At 45.9% G+C, this 19,403-nt stretch overlaps 1 protein-coding gene across 1 annotated transcript in view; it reads right to left on the bottom strand.

Moving 5' to 3' along the window:
* Window positions 1-8,257: 8,257 nt before the first annotated feature.
* The window catches only part of IARS1 (isoleucyl-tRNA synthetase 1), a gene marked incomplete at its 3' end in the record, with an annotated part of 47,776 nt that continues 36,630 nt past the window's right edge, over window positions 8,258-19,403 (bottom strand). Inside the window, exons 27-33 of the mRNA XM_080708464.1 lie at window positions 18,683-18,778; window positions 17,673-17,849; window positions 16,987-17,092; window positions 14,805-14,930; window positions 13,244-13,387; window positions 12,450-12,602; window positions 8,258-8,340 (exon numbers count right to left, since the gene is read on the bottom strand). Of these exons, the coding sequence (XP_080564590.1) occupies window positions 8,258-8,340; window positions 12,450-12,602; window positions 13,244-13,387; window positions 14,805-14,930; window positions 16,987-17,092; window positions 17,673-17,849; window positions 18,683-18,778 (885 nt within the window). The remainder of the gene's footprint in view (window positions 8,341-12,449; window positions 12,603-13,243; window positions 13,388-14,804; window positions 14,931-16,986; window positions 17,093-17,672; window positions 17,850-18,682; window positions 18,779-19,403) is intronic.

Raw genomic sequence — 19,403 nt, forward strand, 5'->3', positions numbered from 1 at the left:
GCTGAGACAGGAGGATTGCACGGGTTCGACGCCAGCCTCAGCTACTTAGTGAGGCTCTCAGCAACTTAGTGAGACCCTGTTTCCAAATAAAATATAAAAAAAGTCTGGGAGTATAGCCCGGAGGTAGGAAGCCTCTGGGTTCCAGCCCCAGTACCACCAAACAACAACAACAACAACAACAACAACAACAACAACAACAACAACGAAAATGCACTAACCATTAGCTGTATGCATGATCCTCTCTTGGACACACAGAAATTAAATAGCCAAACCCGCTCAAAAACAAAAAACAAAACCCTTCCCAAATAATAAAATAAAACACAAAAAACGACAAGGTCAACTGTTAAAGTGGTCTTATTTTATTTTTTTAGTACTGAGGATTTAGCCCAGGGGTTTATCTCTGAGTTAGACCTCCAGCCCTATTTTATTTATTATTCTGTATTGTTTTTATTATTCTGTAATCCCAGATATGACATCAAAACACATATATTTGGTAGTGCTGGAATTTAACTCAGGGGCATTCTACCTCTGAGGTACATTCCCAGACCAATTTCATTTTTTACTTGGAAACAGGGTCTCACTAAGTTGCTGAGAGCCTTGCTAAATATTTGATTGAGGCTGATCTTGAACTGGTGACTCTCCTGTCTCAGTCTCCCCTCCCAAGTACACCTGGCTTTTTTATTTTTTATTGTTATTATTTTTTTGTGGTCCTGGGGATTGAAACCAGGGGCATTCTATCTCCAAGCAACAACCCCAGCCATATTTTTTATTTTATTTTTCTGTGGCACTGGGGATGGAACTCAAGGGCATTGTAACTCCGAGCTACACTCCCTGCCCTAATTTTTAAGTCTTTTTATTTTTGAAACAAGGTCTTGCTGAGTTGCAAAGGGCCTCTCTAAGTAGCTGAGGCTATCCGTGAACCGCGATCCTCCAGTCTCAGCCTACTGAATACTGGAATTACAAGTGTGCACCACCACGCTGGGCTGTGCTTTATTTTTGAAACAGGGTCTAAGTTGTGGAGGACCTAAGTAGCTGAAGCTGGACGCAAACCTTCGATCCTCCTGTCTCAGTCTCCCAAGTACTGGCAAGCACACCCGGCTTTCAAAAGCAGAGTTTTTAAGAGTACTCGCCTAACATGTACAAGGCCCTGGGTTCAATCTCCAGCACCACATAAACAAAAACCGCACGATAGTCAGTAGGAAGTGAGGAAATTGGCAAGTTACACAAATAGACAATAAAATGAGGTCAGGGCTGGTGGGTCTCTTCTAACCCTTCACTCATGGAGAGACTGAATGTGAATCTGCCCTTCCCTTAAGGGTAGGGGGAAACAACTATTGCTCAAAAGAGCGCCACAGGAAGGGAACAGGGGGTCTCAGCTCAGTCCTTGAGGCTCTCCAGCTTCCAGGAAGTGATAAGAGCTTTCCGGGCGCTAATAAAGGACTCCTGTTCAAATCCGACCAGGAACTCAGCAGACTGTTGTGTCCTGACGGTCCACTGCACTGAGTCAGTCTGCACTCCAGGTCTTCTGCGGAGCTCCCCCCCGGCAGCTAACAAATGTCCTGTTTCAAAGCTGACATCTTCCTTCTTCCCTTCGTCTTGTTCTCTCCCTTCCCTTCTCCCTCTGTTAACGAATAACATTATCTGTTCACTGACCTAAAGAATGAAGGCTGGCACCCAGAGGTCTGAAGAGGAATCAAGTCAAGGACTTCGTGGTCGTGACTTGTGTCATCCTGAAAAGCACACCTGCAGGGGCCAGAAAGGTGGCTCTTAAAGGGACACCCCACCCTCTGTGAAGGCAGGATCAGACAAATTCCCTGATCCCAATAAATTTTATTTTCCCTTCTTCCCAGGGACGTATCTATCCCAGTCATTTGATTAGGCAAACTGAGGCGAGTTCCCAACGTCTGGTACTTAAATTAAGTACTTAAATTACTTAATTTAATGACTTAAATTATGGGCAGCAGTAACGTCAACAAGATCATGAATAGTCGATACAGATCGGGAAGCATCCCTCGACTGCCCCGCGGGGCTGCGCCCACCCCCGTCTACAGGACCGGCCCTGCCTGGAGGGAGCCCCACCGTGCCCGTGCGAACCACGTCGCCCAGAGATGCCATTACCGACCTTTAACACCGGCCCTATTCCCAGACCTGATTATAAATCTTCAGTCTCTCTCGGAAGCCCTCCTGGCTCCCGTGACGTCACTTCCATGCACCGTGACGTCACGGCAGAGGGGGTGGCAGCGCAGGCTCTGGGGTCGGCGCATGCTCAGAGGGCGGTGCAGGCTCAGGGGTCCGCGCATGCTCAGAGGGCGGTGCAGACTCAGGGGTCGGCGCATGCTCAGAGGGCGGTGCAGGCTCAGGGGTCGGCGCATGCTCAGAGGGCGGTGCAGGCTCAGGGGTCGGCTCATGCTCAGAGGGCGGTGCAGGCTCAGGGGTCGGCGCATGCTCAGAGGGCGGTGCAGGCTCAGGGGTCGGCGCATGCTCAGAGGGCGGTGCAGGCTCAGGGGTCGGCTCATGCTCAGAGGGCGGTGCAGGCTCAGGGGTCGGCGCATGCTCAGAGGGCGGTGCAGGCTCAGGGGTCGGCGCATGCTCAGAGGGCGGTGCAGGCTCAGGGGTCGGCTCATGCTCAGAGGGCGGCGCTTGTTCAGGGGGCCGCGCAGACTCAGGGGTCGGCGCATGCTCAGAGGGCGGTGCGGGCTCAGGGGGCGGTACTTGCTCAGGGGGCGTGGTGCCCAGCCAAGGCGCCCTGTGCACACGCCCTCCCCTGGTACCGGGGTCGTTGGGGTTCTCGAGGACAGGAAAGGAGAAGGGGAGCGGGCGAATGGGGCGCAGAGAACCCTGTTGGGAGGAAGCCGTGGGCTGCAGGCAGAACAGCGACCCCGCCGGGGGGCAGGCGCCGCGAGCGCGCGGAGACTCGCTCTACTTCGGCACGTCCTCGGGGACCGCCCGGGGGCAGAATCGGCCCTCATTGCCCCCCATCGCCGCCACCAGGAAGGCTGTGGGGCGCACCGGACCTGACCAGGCCCCTTGACCAGGGACCTATCCAGGCAGGCTGCCCGGGGCAAAGGGCTCGGCGCGCTGCGTGAAACACGCGTTTTTAAGGCAGCAGTAAATTTGTAATCCCAGCACTTTGGAAGGCTGAGACAGCAAAATCGCAGGTTTGCGGCCAGCTTCTTCAGCTCCTTAGTGAAGTTCTCAGCAACTGTGAGACCCTGTTTCAAAATAAAGAATGAAACTTAGGGCGGAGGGTGTAGCTCGGAGGTACAATGTCCAAGTTCCATCCACATGTGCACATTAAATTTGTATGTCTGATCTGATTTCCCTTTTGCTAAATTTCCTTACCTCCATCCAGAACCCATTCTGCTTTTAATGGCTCCTGTGATTAGATTGGGTTTACCTACAATCTTTGTCTTAAAATCTATATCCTTCATCCTATCTACAAAGTTCTTTTAGTATCTAATATAGTCACAATAATTATTTCTATTGCTTTTTCTTTTCTCTTTTTTTTTTTTTTTTTTTTTTTTTTTGTGGTACTGGGGCTTTTCTACCTCCGGGCTGTACTTCCAGACCTATTTTATACTTTATTTGGAAACAGGGTCTCACTAAGTTGCTGAGAGCCTCACTCAGTAGCTGAGGCTGGCTTCGAACCTGCGCGATTCTCCTGTTTCAGCCTCCCAAGTGCTGGGATTACAAGTATGAGCCACCACACCCAGCTGTTATTTTTCTATTCTGTTCTGTTGACCTACTTGATTATCTTTATGCTGATTCACTAGTACAAAACTTTAGTTTTATAGGTCCTAAAATTAGATTATGTAAGTCTTCTAACTTTGTACATTTCATTGAAACTTGCTTTTTCGTATGAATGTAATACACCAATAAAAAATTTTTTAAAAAAGAAAATTGCTTTGACTTTTCTAAATCTTTTGCATTCTATTCTCAGGTGAAATTTAAAAATAGCTGGTTCATTTCTAAATGAAATGCTATGGGTGGGTATGGTGAGGTACATTCTTAATCCCAGTACTTGGGAAGCTGAGACAGGAGGATCACAGGTTCGTGGTCAGCCTCAGATACTTAGGCTCTCCACAACTTAGTGAGAATCTGCTTCAAAAATAAAGAATAAAAAAAAAAATAGGGCTAGGGGTGTATATCTTGCAGGTAGAATGCCCCTGGGTTCAATCCCCAGTACAAAAAAAAAAAAAAAAAAAAAAAATCCTTCTGAGATATTAACTGGAGACACACTGATTCTATGTCTGGCAGAATTGTTAGGTTAATAATAATGGGCTTTCTTCCAACCCACGAACATTTTTTTTTTTTTTGGGTGGGTCTGGAGATGGAAGCAAGGGGCATTCGACCTTCGAGCTAAAGCCTCGCCCTATTTATTTATTTATTTATTTATTTATTTATTTATTTATTGGTACTGGGGGTGGAACCCAGGGGCTTTCTACCTCGGGGATGTACCCCGAGACCTATTTTCTATTTTATTTGGAAACAGGGTCTCACTAAGTTGCCAAGAGCCTCACTAAGTAGCTAGGCTGGCTTCAAACCTGTGCGATCCTCCTGTCTCAGCCTCCCAAGCACCGGTATTACAAGCGTATGTCACCACGCCCGGCTATTCTTTATTTTTTGAAACCAGGTCTCACTAAGTTACAGAGGGCCTCACTTAGTAGCTGAGGCTATCTGCAAACAGAGAACCTCTGGTCTCAGCCTCCTGAATGCTGGGATTACAAGTGTGTGCCACCACGCCTGGCTGCCACGAACATTCTTATGGACTGAACTTTGTCTCACAAAATTCTATAGGCTCCAACGTAGCTAGAAGAGGTTTAAAATAGGGTCTGTCGGGGTCAATTAATGTTAAATGAGGGCCCTATCCTATAAGACTTTTGGCCTTTTTTTTTTATGGTGCTCGGGTTTGAACCCAGGAACATTTTATTTCCCAGGTAAACCCTCAGCCCTATTTTATTTTTTATTTTGAAACAGGTCTTGCTAAGTTGCTGAGGCTATCCACAAATCTTGGACACTTCTGTCTCAACATCTCAACTATTGGGATTTACAGGTGTATGCCACAATACATGGGTGGCTAGGACTAGTGGTTTTTGTTTTTTTTTTTTTTTTTTTTTTTGTGTGTGTGTGTGTGTGTGTTACTGAGGATGGAACCCAGGGGCCTCGACATTCAAGCTACACCCCAAACCTTATTTTTATTCTTTATTTTGAAACCGGGTCCCACTGAGTTGAAAAGGGCCTCACTAAGTAGCTGAGGCTGTCCGTGAACCGCGATCCTCCTGTCTCAGCCTCCCAAATGCTGGGATTACAAGCGTGCACCACCAGGCCGGGCTTATTTATGTATTTTTGTGTGTAGTATTTGGGATAAAACCCAGGGGAAATCTACATCAGAACTACAAGCACAGCCCTTTTAATTTTTTGAAGCGGGGTCTTGTTAGATGGCTGAAGCTGGCCTGGAACCCGTGATTGTCCTGTCTCAGTCTCCCACGCACTAGGATCACAGATGTGCGCCACAATGAGTCAGCTGTTCCAAGGTCACGATGACCCTGGGTGTAATGAGATGCTGACTAAGCAAGGAGGGGAACAGAGCCAGGTTATTTCCACCAAACGTAAACTCTAAGGAACACTTGCTTGTGGACTCTGCACTCACCTGACTAGTACTTTGTCTCAAGGTCCACCGCAGTTGTGACTTTTCTAATCAATCTTCTCTTTTTTCAAAGGGATAAAAGTCTGCACTCTAGAATGAAAGTCTCCCTGTGTGTGTGACCTCTCCCCCCTTTTTTTTTTTTTGCTGGATCTGGGGGTGGAACCCAGGGGCATTCAACTTGAGCTACACCCCTGCCCTATTTTATTGTTGTTTTTTTTTTTTTTTTGCAGGTCTGGGGATGGAACCCAGGGGCATTCGATCTCCGAGCTATACCCCTGCCCTATTTTTTATTCTTTATTTTGAAACTGGGTCTCACTGAGTTGCAGAGGGCCTCACTAAGTAGCTGAGGCTGGCCGAGAACCGTGATCCTCCGGTCTCAGCCTCCTGAATGCTGGGATTACAAGTGTGGGCACCACACCCGGCTCCCTTTCATTTTTTCACTTGTTTCTTCTAATACTTGCACACTGGTACAGTTTAGACTTAAAATGTGCGGTGGAGTCAGGCGTGGTGGTGGATCCCTGTAATCTATTACTTGGGAGGCTGAGACAGGAATGCAGGTTCAAGGCTCTAGGCCCTCAGCAACTTAGCAAGACCCTATTTCCAACTAAGAAATAAAATAGGGATAGAGGTGGAGCTCAGCTTTGGAGGCCGCCATGCTGCCGGTGGGTGCCTGGGGTGGGGACGGTACAGCTTGACCCCACATGCACTGGCTCTGCTCAAGCTGCACACCTGGTGCCAAAATCCTCTCTGACCTCTTCTCTGATTCTTGCCAGAATGCCCTAAGCCTGTTGCCCTGGCTCCTGCTGGGCCGCCCGTGTACAGTGGACTGCATTTTGTATTTATGCATGAGCTGACATATCCATCTATAAGAAGCAAGTAAGTCTTCTTTCTTCTAACGCGTGTGTGTCAGGTGTTTGGACCAGTGTGAGAATGCAGACTAAAATACATATGTAAAATTTGTTTTGGAGCCGGGCATAGTGGCGCACGCTTGTAATCCCAGCATTCAGGAGGCTGAGACCAGAGGATCGCGGTTCGTGGACAGCTACTTAGTGAAGCCCTCTGCAACTTATTAAGACCCGGTTTCAAAATAAATAATAAAATAATTGGGCAGGGGGTGTAGTTCAGAGGTCAAATGCCTCTGCATCCCCAGACCCGCAAAAAAAAAAAAAAAAAAAAAAAAAAAATGTTTTGGCATCTGCTTCTTTGAGGACCCACACTCTCACTAGGGTTTGGGGAAAGGTAGTTTTAGATGTGTAATTCATTGTCTTAATGTAGAAGTCACATTTTTTTTTTTTTTTTTTTTTGGTGGTACTGGGGTTCCTGGAAACCCTTCTACCTCCGGGCTACACTCCCAGACCTATTTTTACATTTTCATTTTGGAAACAGGGTCTCCTAAGCCAGCGCGCGCGGCTGGCTTCGAACCTGCGCGATCCTCCTGTCTCTGCCTCCCAAGCGCGGGGATTACAAGCGTGCGCCACCACGCCCGGCTCACATGTTTTATATATACATGTATGTATGTATGTATGTATGTATGTATAGGGCATTATGCTTTCGAGCTACACCCCCAGTCCTATCTTTTTATTTTATTTTATTTTATTTTTTTTTTGGTACTGGGGTTCCTGGAAGCCCTTCTACCTCCGGGCTACACTCCCAGACCTATTTTTACATTTTTATTTGGAAACAGGGTCTCCTAAGCCAGCGCGCGGGGCTGGCTTCGAACCTGCGCGATCCTCCTGTCTCTGCCTCCCAAGCGCGGGGATTACAAGCGTGCGCCACCACGCCCGGCACTCTTTTTATTTTTTTGAAACAGGGTCTCACTGAGTAGCGAAGGGCCTCGCTAAGTAGCTGAGGCTGTCCTTGGATCATGATCCTCCAGTCTCTGCCTCCCGAATGTTGGGATTACAAGCATGCGCTAACATGCCTGGCTACATTATATGATTTCAGGTTTCATTAAACTCCAGAATTTCTTCCAACAAATACATATTTTGGGAGGCTGCAATAGGAGAACTGCAGTTCGCAGCCAGCCTCAGCTACTTAGCAACCCAGTGAGACCCTGTTTCAAAATAAAGAATAAAAAAATGGGGCTGGGAGGGTGTCGCTCGGATGTAGAATGCCCCAGGTTACATCCCCAGGAACACAAAAACAAATACATACTTGACAGAGTTCGTTTATTGTTTTGATTTACTGAAACTTAAAATAGCCCATCAAATCACCCAGGAAAATTCAGATAGCAGAAATATATAAATGTCCATTTTTTAAGGTCTGAAATCAGTTTTAAATGGCTATAAATGATATATTCACAAAGACATATACACGCAAACACGATCCTATTAAATCACTTCTACTTTCTGTAATAAAGAACTCAAAAATAGAAATAAACTTTGTGGTGCTGAGGTAACAACATAACCTTCCCCAACATGAATGCATAGGTGCTAAGGTTAAGTGAATATTCCATGAGGTCTCTAGTCCATTAATTCCACTTGAATTGTAACCCAAAAGCAGCGTATTAGACATGAACCTGCAGGAAATGACCTCAGAGTGTCCGTGTACATCCACGTAGGAGACAGGGTCGTCATGAAAAGGCTGCTGAACCACACTGGTCATCACATCCTATGATTCTGCTGTTGTTGGCAGTACACAAACATAAACAGTCTTCATATTCAAAGTCTTCATGGGTACGTCTTCTGTGATTTCTAGAATGAAAAGAAAGATTTTTTTTTATTTTTGTAGTAATTGGGATGGAACCCAGGAACATTCTACCTCTGAGCTACACCTCCAGCCCTATTTTATATACTTTATTTTGAAAGAGTATCATACTGAATTGCAGAGGCCCTCAGTAAGTAGCTGAGGCTGTCCTTGAGCCACGATCCTTCTGTCTCAGTCTCTCAAATGCTGGGATTATAAGCATGCGCCACCACGCCTGGCTTCAAAAAATGTTTTAAAATATCAATATTCTATCTATTGATATTATGGATGAAGTCACTCAGATATTACGTGCGAATATTTTAGAAATGTGCCGTCGGCCCGGTGTGGTGGTGCACGCTTGTAATCCCAGTATTGGGAGGCTGAGACAGGAGGATTGCAGGTTTGTGACCAGCCTCAGCAACTTACTGAGACACTGTTTCAAAATAAATGAAAAAGTAAAAATGGGGCTGGGGGTATAGCTCAGAGTTAGAATGCCTGTCAGTTCACTCTCCAGGACCAAAAAGAAAAAAGAAATGCTAACTGACTATGTAGTAACAAATTTGGCTTCATGCTAAGAAAGGTTTGACTTTTCCTCCAGATCCTGGGGGAACCCCTACAGCCATGGAATTTCCTGACGTCTTTGCTACTCATGGTGGGTACCTGACCACACACACCAGTTTATACTAATGCGCTGTCTCAGGACAGAGTCACTCACAAGATTAAGGGTGGTGGCTCTGGGTCACCAGGACAAGAATCAATCATACCCTCAGTGACCACCGACGACCCCTGGACACTCAGGTTTTGGGGAGCCCGCCAGCTAGCACCACCCTATGCTGTCAGGTTCCTGGGGATGGGTGAAGGGGGAGCACTGATCGCGGCTCCAGAGCAGAGAATGGCCTGAGGCCGCTCACTTGGGTCCCGCCCAGCTTCGGCCCAGTAATCTCTTTCTTGGCCAATTCGAATGAATCCTTTCCCTGTAGCTTTGGGTGCACTACTGGAAGACGCCCTCACCTCATAGAATGGCTGAATAGAGGCACCAGGTAAGACGCCTCCCCCGTATCTACAGAAAAGTTACAGAAGTAGCATCAACCCAGCAGCTCAGACACAGGGTTTCTAAGTAAAACTTCCTATAAGTGGAAGAACAGCTCTCCGGGGTAGGGAAGGAGGAGCACATGAAAAACGAGTCTGAGACACACACACTGCTAAGCTGGAAGGAGAACAGAAAGTTAACACTGAGGAGTCACGTCAAAGGATACGATCCGAGAGGATCGAGGAGGAAAACTTTTGAGTAACAGTCTAACTCAGAGCCGGCACAGTGGTGCATGCTTGCAATCCCAATACTTGGGAAGCTTAGTTAGACAGGAGGATCACAGGTTCATGGCCAGCCTCAGTAATTTAGTAAGGCCCTGTTTCCACGTAAAAAAATGAAATAGGGCCGGACACGGTGATGCCTGTAATCCCAGTACTTGAGAGACCGAGGACAGGAAGATCAGGATTTGCGGCCAGCCTCAGCTTAGTGAGGAATTCCTCAACTTAGTGAGACCCTGTTACCAAATAAAGAATAAAAAATTGAGATGGGGGTGTATCTTGGAAGTAGAATGCCCCTGGGTTAAATACCCAGTATAAAAAAAAAATAGAGCTGGGGACATAGCTCAGAGGTGGAATGCCCCTGGGTTCAATCCCGTGTAACACCCACCTCCAAAAATACCCACTGAATTTATAGAGAAAGAACGAGCTTCCTCTAAATTAGCTTATTCTAGGAAGTAGTTCTGTATATGAAAGTACTCTCAAAGCTGCTTCCTTATGATCAATGTAGGATTTGGAGATGATACTTAAGAATCCAGAGGAGACAGCAAAATGACCTCCCAGAGTTCAGGGTCTTTCTAATTTACCAAGTTATTAATATTTTATGAAGATTATTATGGAAGGAAAATCATAATGGGGATGAGAACATAACTGGAAAAGCACACTGGCCTGGAATGAGGCCGAGCGTTGTGATGCTCTTGGGTGTGATCCTAACCTCGATGCTCCTACCTACTAATTTCTTGCCTACCTAACCCCAGGGAAGAAAAGAGGTAGTGAGACCGTGCAGTCAGGACCTGGTCAGCGGTGCTCAGGACCTCCTCCTGCACCTGCTCTGCCTTCCAGATGTCGTCCACGAGTCTCCCACTCTCCCTCCACCAAACCTGGCTGTTCCATCTTGGTGTGGCCACAAGCCTGGCGTGGGGGCGCACACCTGATGCCAGGACTTGGGGGGCCGAAACAGGAGGAGCACGGGTTTTAGGCCCCCCTGAGAAACTAGAAGACCCTCAGCAACTTAGTGAGACCATTTCAAAATAAAAAGGCCGGGGTGTGGGGGTGCACCCTCTGGGTACCACGCTCCTGGATTCAATCCTCAGGTAAACACAACCATCTGTAAAGGTAGATCCCTGTTGTATGGTCCAATAAGAAAATGCACGTGAGCATGCATTATGAACTGAAAAGGGAGGTGACTATGATGTCAACGTGATTCTTAGAGCAGAGGTTAATTTTAGGGTGAGCCAATATGCGAGTTTATGTAGAAGAACATATTTTTATTTCTAAAACAAAAAGTACTTATCACTTTAATTAACATTATTAAGCCGGGCATGGTGGCGCACGCTTGTAATCCCTGCGCTTGGGAGGCTGAGACAGGAGGATCGCACCGGTTTGAAGCCAGCCTCAGCTGGCTTAAGAGACCCTGTTTCCAAATAAAATATAAAATAGGGCTGGGAGTGTAGCCTGGAGGTAGAAGGCCCCTGTGTTCCATCCCCAGTACCACCAAAAATAAATAAATAAATAAATAACATTATTATTCTTGGGATTGAGCGCCAGGACATCATACCTCTGCCCTTTTTATGTTGTTTCTTTGTGGTACTGAGGATGGAACCCAGAGGCACCCAACCTCTGAGCTATACTCCCAGCTCTACTGTTTATTCTTTATCTATTTATTTATTTGCGGGTCTGGAGATGGAACTCAGGGCCATTCGACCTCCAAGCTACACCCCCTGCCCTATTTTCATTTTTTTTTTCAGGTCTGAGGATGGAACCCAGGGGGGGCATTTGACCTCCGAGCTACACCCCCTGCCCTATTTTATTCTTTATTTTGACACCGGGTCTCACTGAGTTGCAGAGGGCCTCACTAAGTAGCTGAGGCTGTCTTCAAACCACAATCCTCTGGTCTCAACCTCCCTAATGCTGGGATCGAAAGCGTGCGCCACCAAGCCCAGCTTTAATTTTTTTCATCTTTAAACAAGGTCCTCTTAATTGCTGAGGCCCTTGCTAAGTTCCTGAGGCTGGACTCAAACCTGCAACCAGATTACAGGCATGCAACACCACACCTGGCTTCAATTATACCAGTAATAATTATTATTATTTATGGCACTAGGGATTGAATCCAGGGTCATTCTAACTCTGAGCTACATTCCCAGCACTAATTTATTTTTATTTTAAAAGAGGGCTTCCCTAGGTTAAGAGTCTCAGGCTATCCTCGAACCAGTAATGTTCATGTCTCAGCCTCCCAAGTTCTCGGATTATAGGCACACAACATCATTTTTGTGGTGATGAGGACTGAACCCAGGGGGATTCTACCTCCTAACTGCATCCCTAGCCCAATTTTATTTTTATTTTGAAACAGGGTCTCACTAGTTTGAGGAGAGTTTTCACCACGTGCTGAGGCTGTCCTTGAACCTGTGATCCTCCTGTCTCAGCCTCCCAAGGACTAGGATTACAAACATGTGCCACCACTCCTGGCTTTCAATTAATTTTTTTTTTTTATGCAGGTCTGGGAATGGAACCCAGGGGCATTCGACCTCCGAGCTACACCCCCTGCCCTATCTTTATTTTGAAACCGGGTCTCACTGAGTTGCAGAGGGCCTCACTAAGTGGCTGAGGCTGGCAGAGAACCACAATCCTCCAGTCTCAGCCTCCCGAATGCTGGGATTACAAGTGTGCGCCACTAAAAATTATATTGTGGTCAATTTTGGGGGATATATATAAAAAATGATACAGTAAGAAGTATAATCTCTCACAAACATAATCTATAGATGAATAAATCAAGATTTTAAGGAAAAAAACTTACGGTCCATAATGTCCTCACCTTGTGTTTGAGTCTCATTCAAAAACAACTTTAGCTTCCTGCTCCGAAGGCCAAACACCTTGGCTGCTTCAGACAGAAGGCCTTGGTGGGTTAGTCCATTCTGTCCAAGGGGGTTTTCAAGTAGAAGGGTGCCCACTTTTCCCATTAAACACTCTACAGAAGGAAAAACAAAGGGTAAATTCCTGAGAGCTCAACTTCTAACACAAGCGGCGACGACAGACAGCTCCAGTGGGCTGTGCGGAAGGCTTCCGTGGCTGCAGTGGGCACAGGAGCGGGTATTTAACGGCCAGAGGCACAGTATACACAAAAACAGCCTTGAATGGTCAGAGGTGAAAGAGAAAGGGAAAAAGAAAAACTGACTTATCTAAAAGCCAGTAGCTTGGAGAATGGATATTCAATGCACAGCCAAGGACTTCAGCAAATATAAGGACTTCAGCAAATATGTGTACAATAAGAATCCTAGTATATGAGGAAAAGAGAGATCTAGACCATCGATTAAGCCATCGAGGTATACAAGTTTTCAGAACATTTATCAATTTAGAAAAAAGGCAAAAATATAAAATGAAATGTTGTTTCATTTAGTTGCAATTTTTACCTAGATTATTTATTTCATTTCCCAAGCATGCCAGATAAATGAGGGCTTTTTCTATATAAGCACCATTTTAAAAAAAGGCCATTGGTGCTCCCAGAAGCAGCCTGTGAGTCTAAACTGTCAATGACTACCTTGTGTGTACAAGAAACGCCTCGCACACTGACGGAAATCTGAAGAGCCTGGCGGCGGGAGAGGCACCTACCTTGTGGCTCTGCGTTGAGGAGCTGCAGGTTGATGTACCCGCAGAGAAGAGCAGGAGGACCGTTGGTGAGACAGGGAGCGGACCCCGCAGTCACGCAAAGTGTTTTTCCACTAAGACTCAGTAAGTTGGTTTGGTTTTGTATTTCTAAAAAGAACAATTCTGTTAGTTCATCACTTTTTCCTACTTCACTATTAAGCCACCATGATCTTTTTACAGTAATGCTTTTTATTTCATCTATCAAAGCATGCTGCCTTTTCCATAACTCCAATCTGTAATGACATTCAAATAGTGGGAGGTAATTTTTTTGGTCTTGGGAAATTGCACATACACGGGCAAGCTCACTACCACTGAAGCAAATGGCATAATACCCATAACTTAAAATTTAAGTCAAATTATTTTCTCTTTTAATATTTTCTTTGTATATTGTAGCTCCCTTATAATTTCATTCTGTATCTCAAATTTCACCATTAAAATCTTATATTTGAAAAGTGAAAATTATAGTCAGAAAATAAGTTATGATTCATCCCCCCCCCTTTTTTTAATTTTTTTTTTTTTTTTTTTTGCGGGTCTGAGGATGGAACCCAGGGGCATTTGATCTCTGAGCTACACCCCCTGCCCTATTTTTTGTTCTTTATTTTGAAACCGGGTCTCACTGAGTTGCAGAGGGCCTCACTAAGTAGCTGAGGCTGTCCGCGAACCACGATCCTCCAGGTCTCAGCCTCTCAAATGCTGGGATTACAAGCGTGCGCCACCATGCCCGGCTCCTTTTTTTTTAATTGTTGTGGTACTAAGGACTTAATGAACTGAAGGTTTTATTTCCAAGATACACTCTCAGCTCTATTTCATTTTTTATTTTATTATTATTATTTTTTATTTTATTTTTTATTTTTGGTGGTACTGGGGTTCCTGGAGGCCCTTGTACCTCAGGCTACACTCCCAGACCTATTTTATACTTTTGGAAACAGGGTCTCTTACGCCAGCATGGCTGGCTTCAAACCTGTGCCATCCTCCTGTCTTCGCCTCCCAAGCGCGGGGATGACAAGTGTGCGCCACCACTCCTGGCCATCATTTCTTATTTTGGAACAGGGTCTTGCTAGGTTGCTGAGGTCTTGCTAAGTTGTTAAGGCTGTCTGTCTTCAAACCTGCAATCTGCCATTCTCAGCCTCCCAAGCACGGGGATTGCAGGCACCAGGCCTGGTTATCAGTGACAATTCTTTAAATGCACTCCAGTTGCTGATTTAGTAAGATCTGGTATGATGTTCACATTTGATAAAGTTAGGACTCCCCATGACACTGAACCTTGAAATTTATCAGATGGCTAATACATATAGGTCAGATCAGAACCTTGGCCTCCTAATAAACCCAGGGTTTTTAGCCATATGCATAAAGAGGAGGCACAAGGATACGATGGAGACGGGGCCTGCTAAGGAGCAGGCATTAAGAAAAACTGAAAGGAGCCAGGGCGGCGGTGCACCACCTGTTTCAAATATAAAATAAAATGCCCTGGCTTCATCAATCCACCTGAGGTAAAAAGACAGACATCCTCTCATTTTCCACATACCTGTTTCTCCAAGGAAGACAGACAGCTCTGTACTGTTAACACCGAAAATACTAGCAACAGCACTCTTTAGCTTTAAAAGGTCCAACCTATTGTCACCTTTTGGATTTTCCAGAAGCAACACTCCACCTGCAAAACACCACAAAAAATAATCTCATTCAGAAAAGTAACACTTAAAATGAACGCGTTAAATTTAGAGGAAAAGTCAAAGGTAAGCAATGGGTTCACGCCCTAGTGTGTGTTTAGTTGTTAAAGGACACACTACCCTTGTGTTCTGGCAATCCCCAGCAGAGGTGGTTAAGGGATAAGGCTCTGTTCTTCTGCATTCAACTCTTTGTATTTATAGCCCCCACCCCTTTTTTTTTTGTGGTACTGGGGATAGAACCCGGAGGCCTTCTACCTCTGGGCTATACTCCCAAACCTATTTTATATTTTATTTGGAAACAGGGTCTCACTAAGTTGCTGAGAGCCTCACTAAGTAGCCGAGGCTGGCTTCGAACCTGTGCAACCCTCCTGTCTCAGCCTCCCAAGCGCGGGGATTACAAGCGTGCGCCACTTGGAAATCTCCAAGGCATAGGCTAAATAAAAATATCCCTGATCATTACCTTACTTTTTGGCAGTACTGGTGATCGAACCCAGGGGCATTCTACCTCTAAGCTACACCCCCTATTCCTACTTTATTCTTTCTTTTGAAATAGGGTCTCACTAAGTTGCAGAGGCCTCACTAACTAGCTGAGACTGGCCTCAAACCTGTGATCCACCCATTTTAGCCTCCCAAGCTCTGAGATTACAAAGTGTGTGCCACCATGTCTGGCTGATCCTCATCTTTTTTGTTGTCCCTGTTTAATAGTGGGGACTGAACCTAGGGGCATTTTACCTTCAAAATGCACTTCCAATCCGTTTTATTTTTTATTTTGAAACAAGGTTGGACTAGGCTGCTATCCTGAGAGTATTGCTATGTTGCTGAGGCTACACTCAGCATCTCAACTACAGAGATTACAGGTGTGGGTCGTCACTTTAAACCAGGTATAATGGCATACACTTGTAATTCCAGTATTTGGGAGGCTGAGACAGGAGGATGGCAAGTTCACAGCCAGCCTGAGTTACTTAGTGAGGCCCTCTGCAATGTAGACTGTTTCAAAATAAAGAATAAAAAATAAGGCTGGTGGTGGTGGGGTGTGGCTCAGAGGTAGAATGCCCCTGGGTTCAATCCTCAGTACCGCCAAATTTTAAAAAAGGAAAAAAATTTACATTGAGATAATTACAATTACATGAAGTTACAGAAAATGAAAGAGATATCATGGACCATTATCCAGTTTTTCCCAAATGTAACACCTTACAAAACAAAAGTACAGCAGGCATGGTGGTGCACCTATAATCCCCGTACTTGCGGCTGAACCAGGAGCATTGCAGATGAGGCCAACCTCAGCAACGAGACTCAGCAATCTAGCAAGACCCTGTTTAAAAACAAAAAGTAAAAAGGGTGGGGTGCAGTTTGGAGGCAGAATGCCTGGGATTTGGCTCTTAGTTCCACAGGGCAAGGAAGATATTCTCAAGATCTTATTTAAACTGGGTGCCGGCTGAGTTCTAAATTCTGATATACTGAATTCTGCTGTGCTCTTGGCTAAAATATAGCAATTACTGTCTAAAGATTTTCTGTCTTGAGCTAGCACTATATACAACTTTGTAGTAGTAGAGCACTTGCCTAAAAATATGTAAGGTCCTGGGTTCAGTCCCCAATACCTCAAAAAAAGTCTGTTTAGTAGGTTGCCCAACTTGTCCAGAGCAGCAGGCCTTTGAGGCTTTGTTTGTTTGTTTGTTCTTTTAACCATTTCCACGCTGCCGACCTCTTCGGCTCCAAGTGTGGGACCTATGTGGGAAGGCAGCAAGTCCAGGGCACTCAGCACTGTCAGCACTACTGTGCTGCTGGGTTTCAAGCTTCCTCGCTGGTCTGCTTCCTTCCCTCTGTGAGAGGCTTAAAGTGTACTCTGGTATAATGTAAAGGGTGCTTGAGGTTCTCAGTGGGAGGAATTGGGAAAAGTACATCTACTCGTAAGTGCATTCACTTTGATGTCAATTAAAAAGTAAAGGTTATGCAGTTTTACAAATTCCCTTATGAGAGCATTCAAGATTTCCAGAGGTTTAACTAAAACTGCCACACAGCCATAGAATTCCTCACTCTTACCTTGTTCATTGCCATTTGCACAAAGCTTAAGATTAACATATGCACAAGCAGGACCAGGCAGGGATGATCCTCTGGTGAGTGTGATCTCCAGTTCAGAGCCCTTCAGCTTGAGAGCAAAGAAAAGCATGATTAACGCAGCATCTGGCCAGAGCCACCACCATCAAGTAACGCGCTGGTTCTTAGCAAGAGCATTAGCTCCTAAAAAGCCAATGAAGGTATTTCCATTCTCCTTCCTTTTATCCTCTTCTTTTTTGTTGGTACTGAACCCAAGAGCATTCTACTTCAAGCTACACCCTCAGCCCTTTTTGTGTTTCAAAACAGGGTCTCCTTAGGTCGCTGAGAGTTCTGCTAAGCTGGAGAGGCTGTATTTGAACATGCCCCATACGTTGGTAACTGTTCGAGTTTTGGAAAAAACTGGCCCACATGGTCATTCCATCTCCTCGCAAATCTTGCACACTCCCGGCGTCCTTTGCCAGAGCTGCTGTGAGGACTGCTCTGCTTCCCATTCCCCTCTTCTCTTCTGGACTCTTTCTGACCGTACCCACAACCATCCAGACAGAGCATTATTTTATTTACAGGTTATTATACCAATCTCTTCTAAGGACTGGAATATGAAGATGTGACTGTTAGCTTAAATGGAACCGAATATGAAATCTTTTAGTAGTTCAAAGAAATTTAGAACTCACTTGTGTTTTTTCTTGAATAAGGATATTATCTGACACAGGAACTGGATATGACTTCAAGGGAGCTTTTATGGTGGCAAATATGAATTCCGTGTGGCTTTCAATAACATTGTTCAGGTACCTCGCTTCAGACTTTGCATCATAATACACTGTAATTTCATCAGTTGGAGCCAGATTGCACTGAAATCACACATGGAAGCATAGTTAGGCAAAGCTTAGGGTCCTGCTGAACAATGACAGGCATGGAAGGGCATGCCTGCTCACCCTCGCTCAGGTGACCTGTAAGACTGCACCACAGCGCACATTTGCATCACGGTCCTCTACCCACTTTAGGGGGAGGCAGGGCAAGTGCCCTCCCAGCACAACCAGCCCCTCAGGAATGTTGCAATGAAGCAATGACCAAGGCCACTCACAAAGCGCTGAAGGGAACAGGGCTCCCAAACCCATTTTCCACTGGAGTGGCCTCCCAAGCCCTGACTCATGGGTCTGAGTCTCGGGCCCAGGAAGAGGGTGTGTGGGAGCCCTCCTAGCTGTCCAGGTCTCCTCGGGTACAGCTTCCTGACTCACCGGCAAGGGCCGGGAGGCCCCTCAGCGCTGTAGGCAAGGCTCTGTGAGGCTTCTTCACCTCCTCAAGGAGGAAAAACCACACCACTGTGCACACCCAGCAACCCTCTGAGCTAAGCACCCTGTCGCCTGGCTACATGTATGCCTTCCTCAGAGACTCACTCATTTCCGGTTACTTTCTGCACCAGGGAGAGACCTATCCAGATGATTTTGTGGAAGCACAAGGGAACGAAGGATAGAAAGGGGTAATAGCTGGCTGGATGCCTCATGGTCAGAGAAAGAACAGATGAGAATGAGCAGGGAGGGGAAGAGACCTATTTTCCCTGCAAAGGATCTGAATGAACAGCAAATCACTGAACCATCACCTCCTGAACACTAATTTATACAGCCTGTCACTCTGATCCTCCCAACAAGTGCAGAACAACATGTCCTTGACCTGACAAACTGACCTTCTTTCGAAGTTTCTGGATCCGATTGATGACCTCCCGAGCCATCCCTTCATCCACCATCGACTGGTCAGGGGTGACATCTAAGAGAACCAAAGCCTGGGAAGGAACAGAGCACACCACGCAAAGGGTAAGAGCGCACTGCTTTCAAACGCAGCAAGCATGCTGTCTAACAAAGCCGGGAACACTTCAGTGGCAGAGTGCTTGCCTAGGAGGTGTAAGGCCCTGGACCTGCACTGCCATGCATGACAAAACCCACACACCACAAACTAACAAAACATGGACCCCCAACCCCAAACAGCTTGCAGACTCTGCAGAGAGCATTTCCTAATGACCTCCATTCCCACAAATTTTGGCCTGGAGGTTTCCTTTAACTTATTTCCACTTAATGATTTACCCAGACAGAATACTAAGACTTGGCTTCCTATTTTGTGTCTATGACACTCATTCCTTGAAGAGTTTATTTTTGTGAAACCCAACACGTAGAACAAGTACAGGCAAACCCCACAAATGTCTATTTATGCCTTCATTAAAAATACAGGTTAAGGGTCTATCATAGAGAAATTTTTTATTTATTTATTTTGGTGGTACTGGGGTTCCTGGAAGCCCTTCTACCTCCAGGCTAAACACCCAGACCTATTTTTTTTGGGGGGGAGGGGTAGTACTGGGAATGGAACCCAGGGGCCTTTTACCTCCGGGCTATAATCCCAGACCTATTTTGTAT

This window comes from Muscardinus avellanarius, assembly GCF_963383645.1.
Source record: "Muscardinus avellanarius genome assembly, chromosome: 13".
NCBI classification, from domain to species: Eukaryota; Metazoa; Chordata; class Mammalia; order Rodentia; family Gliridae; genus Muscardinus; species Muscardinus avellanarius.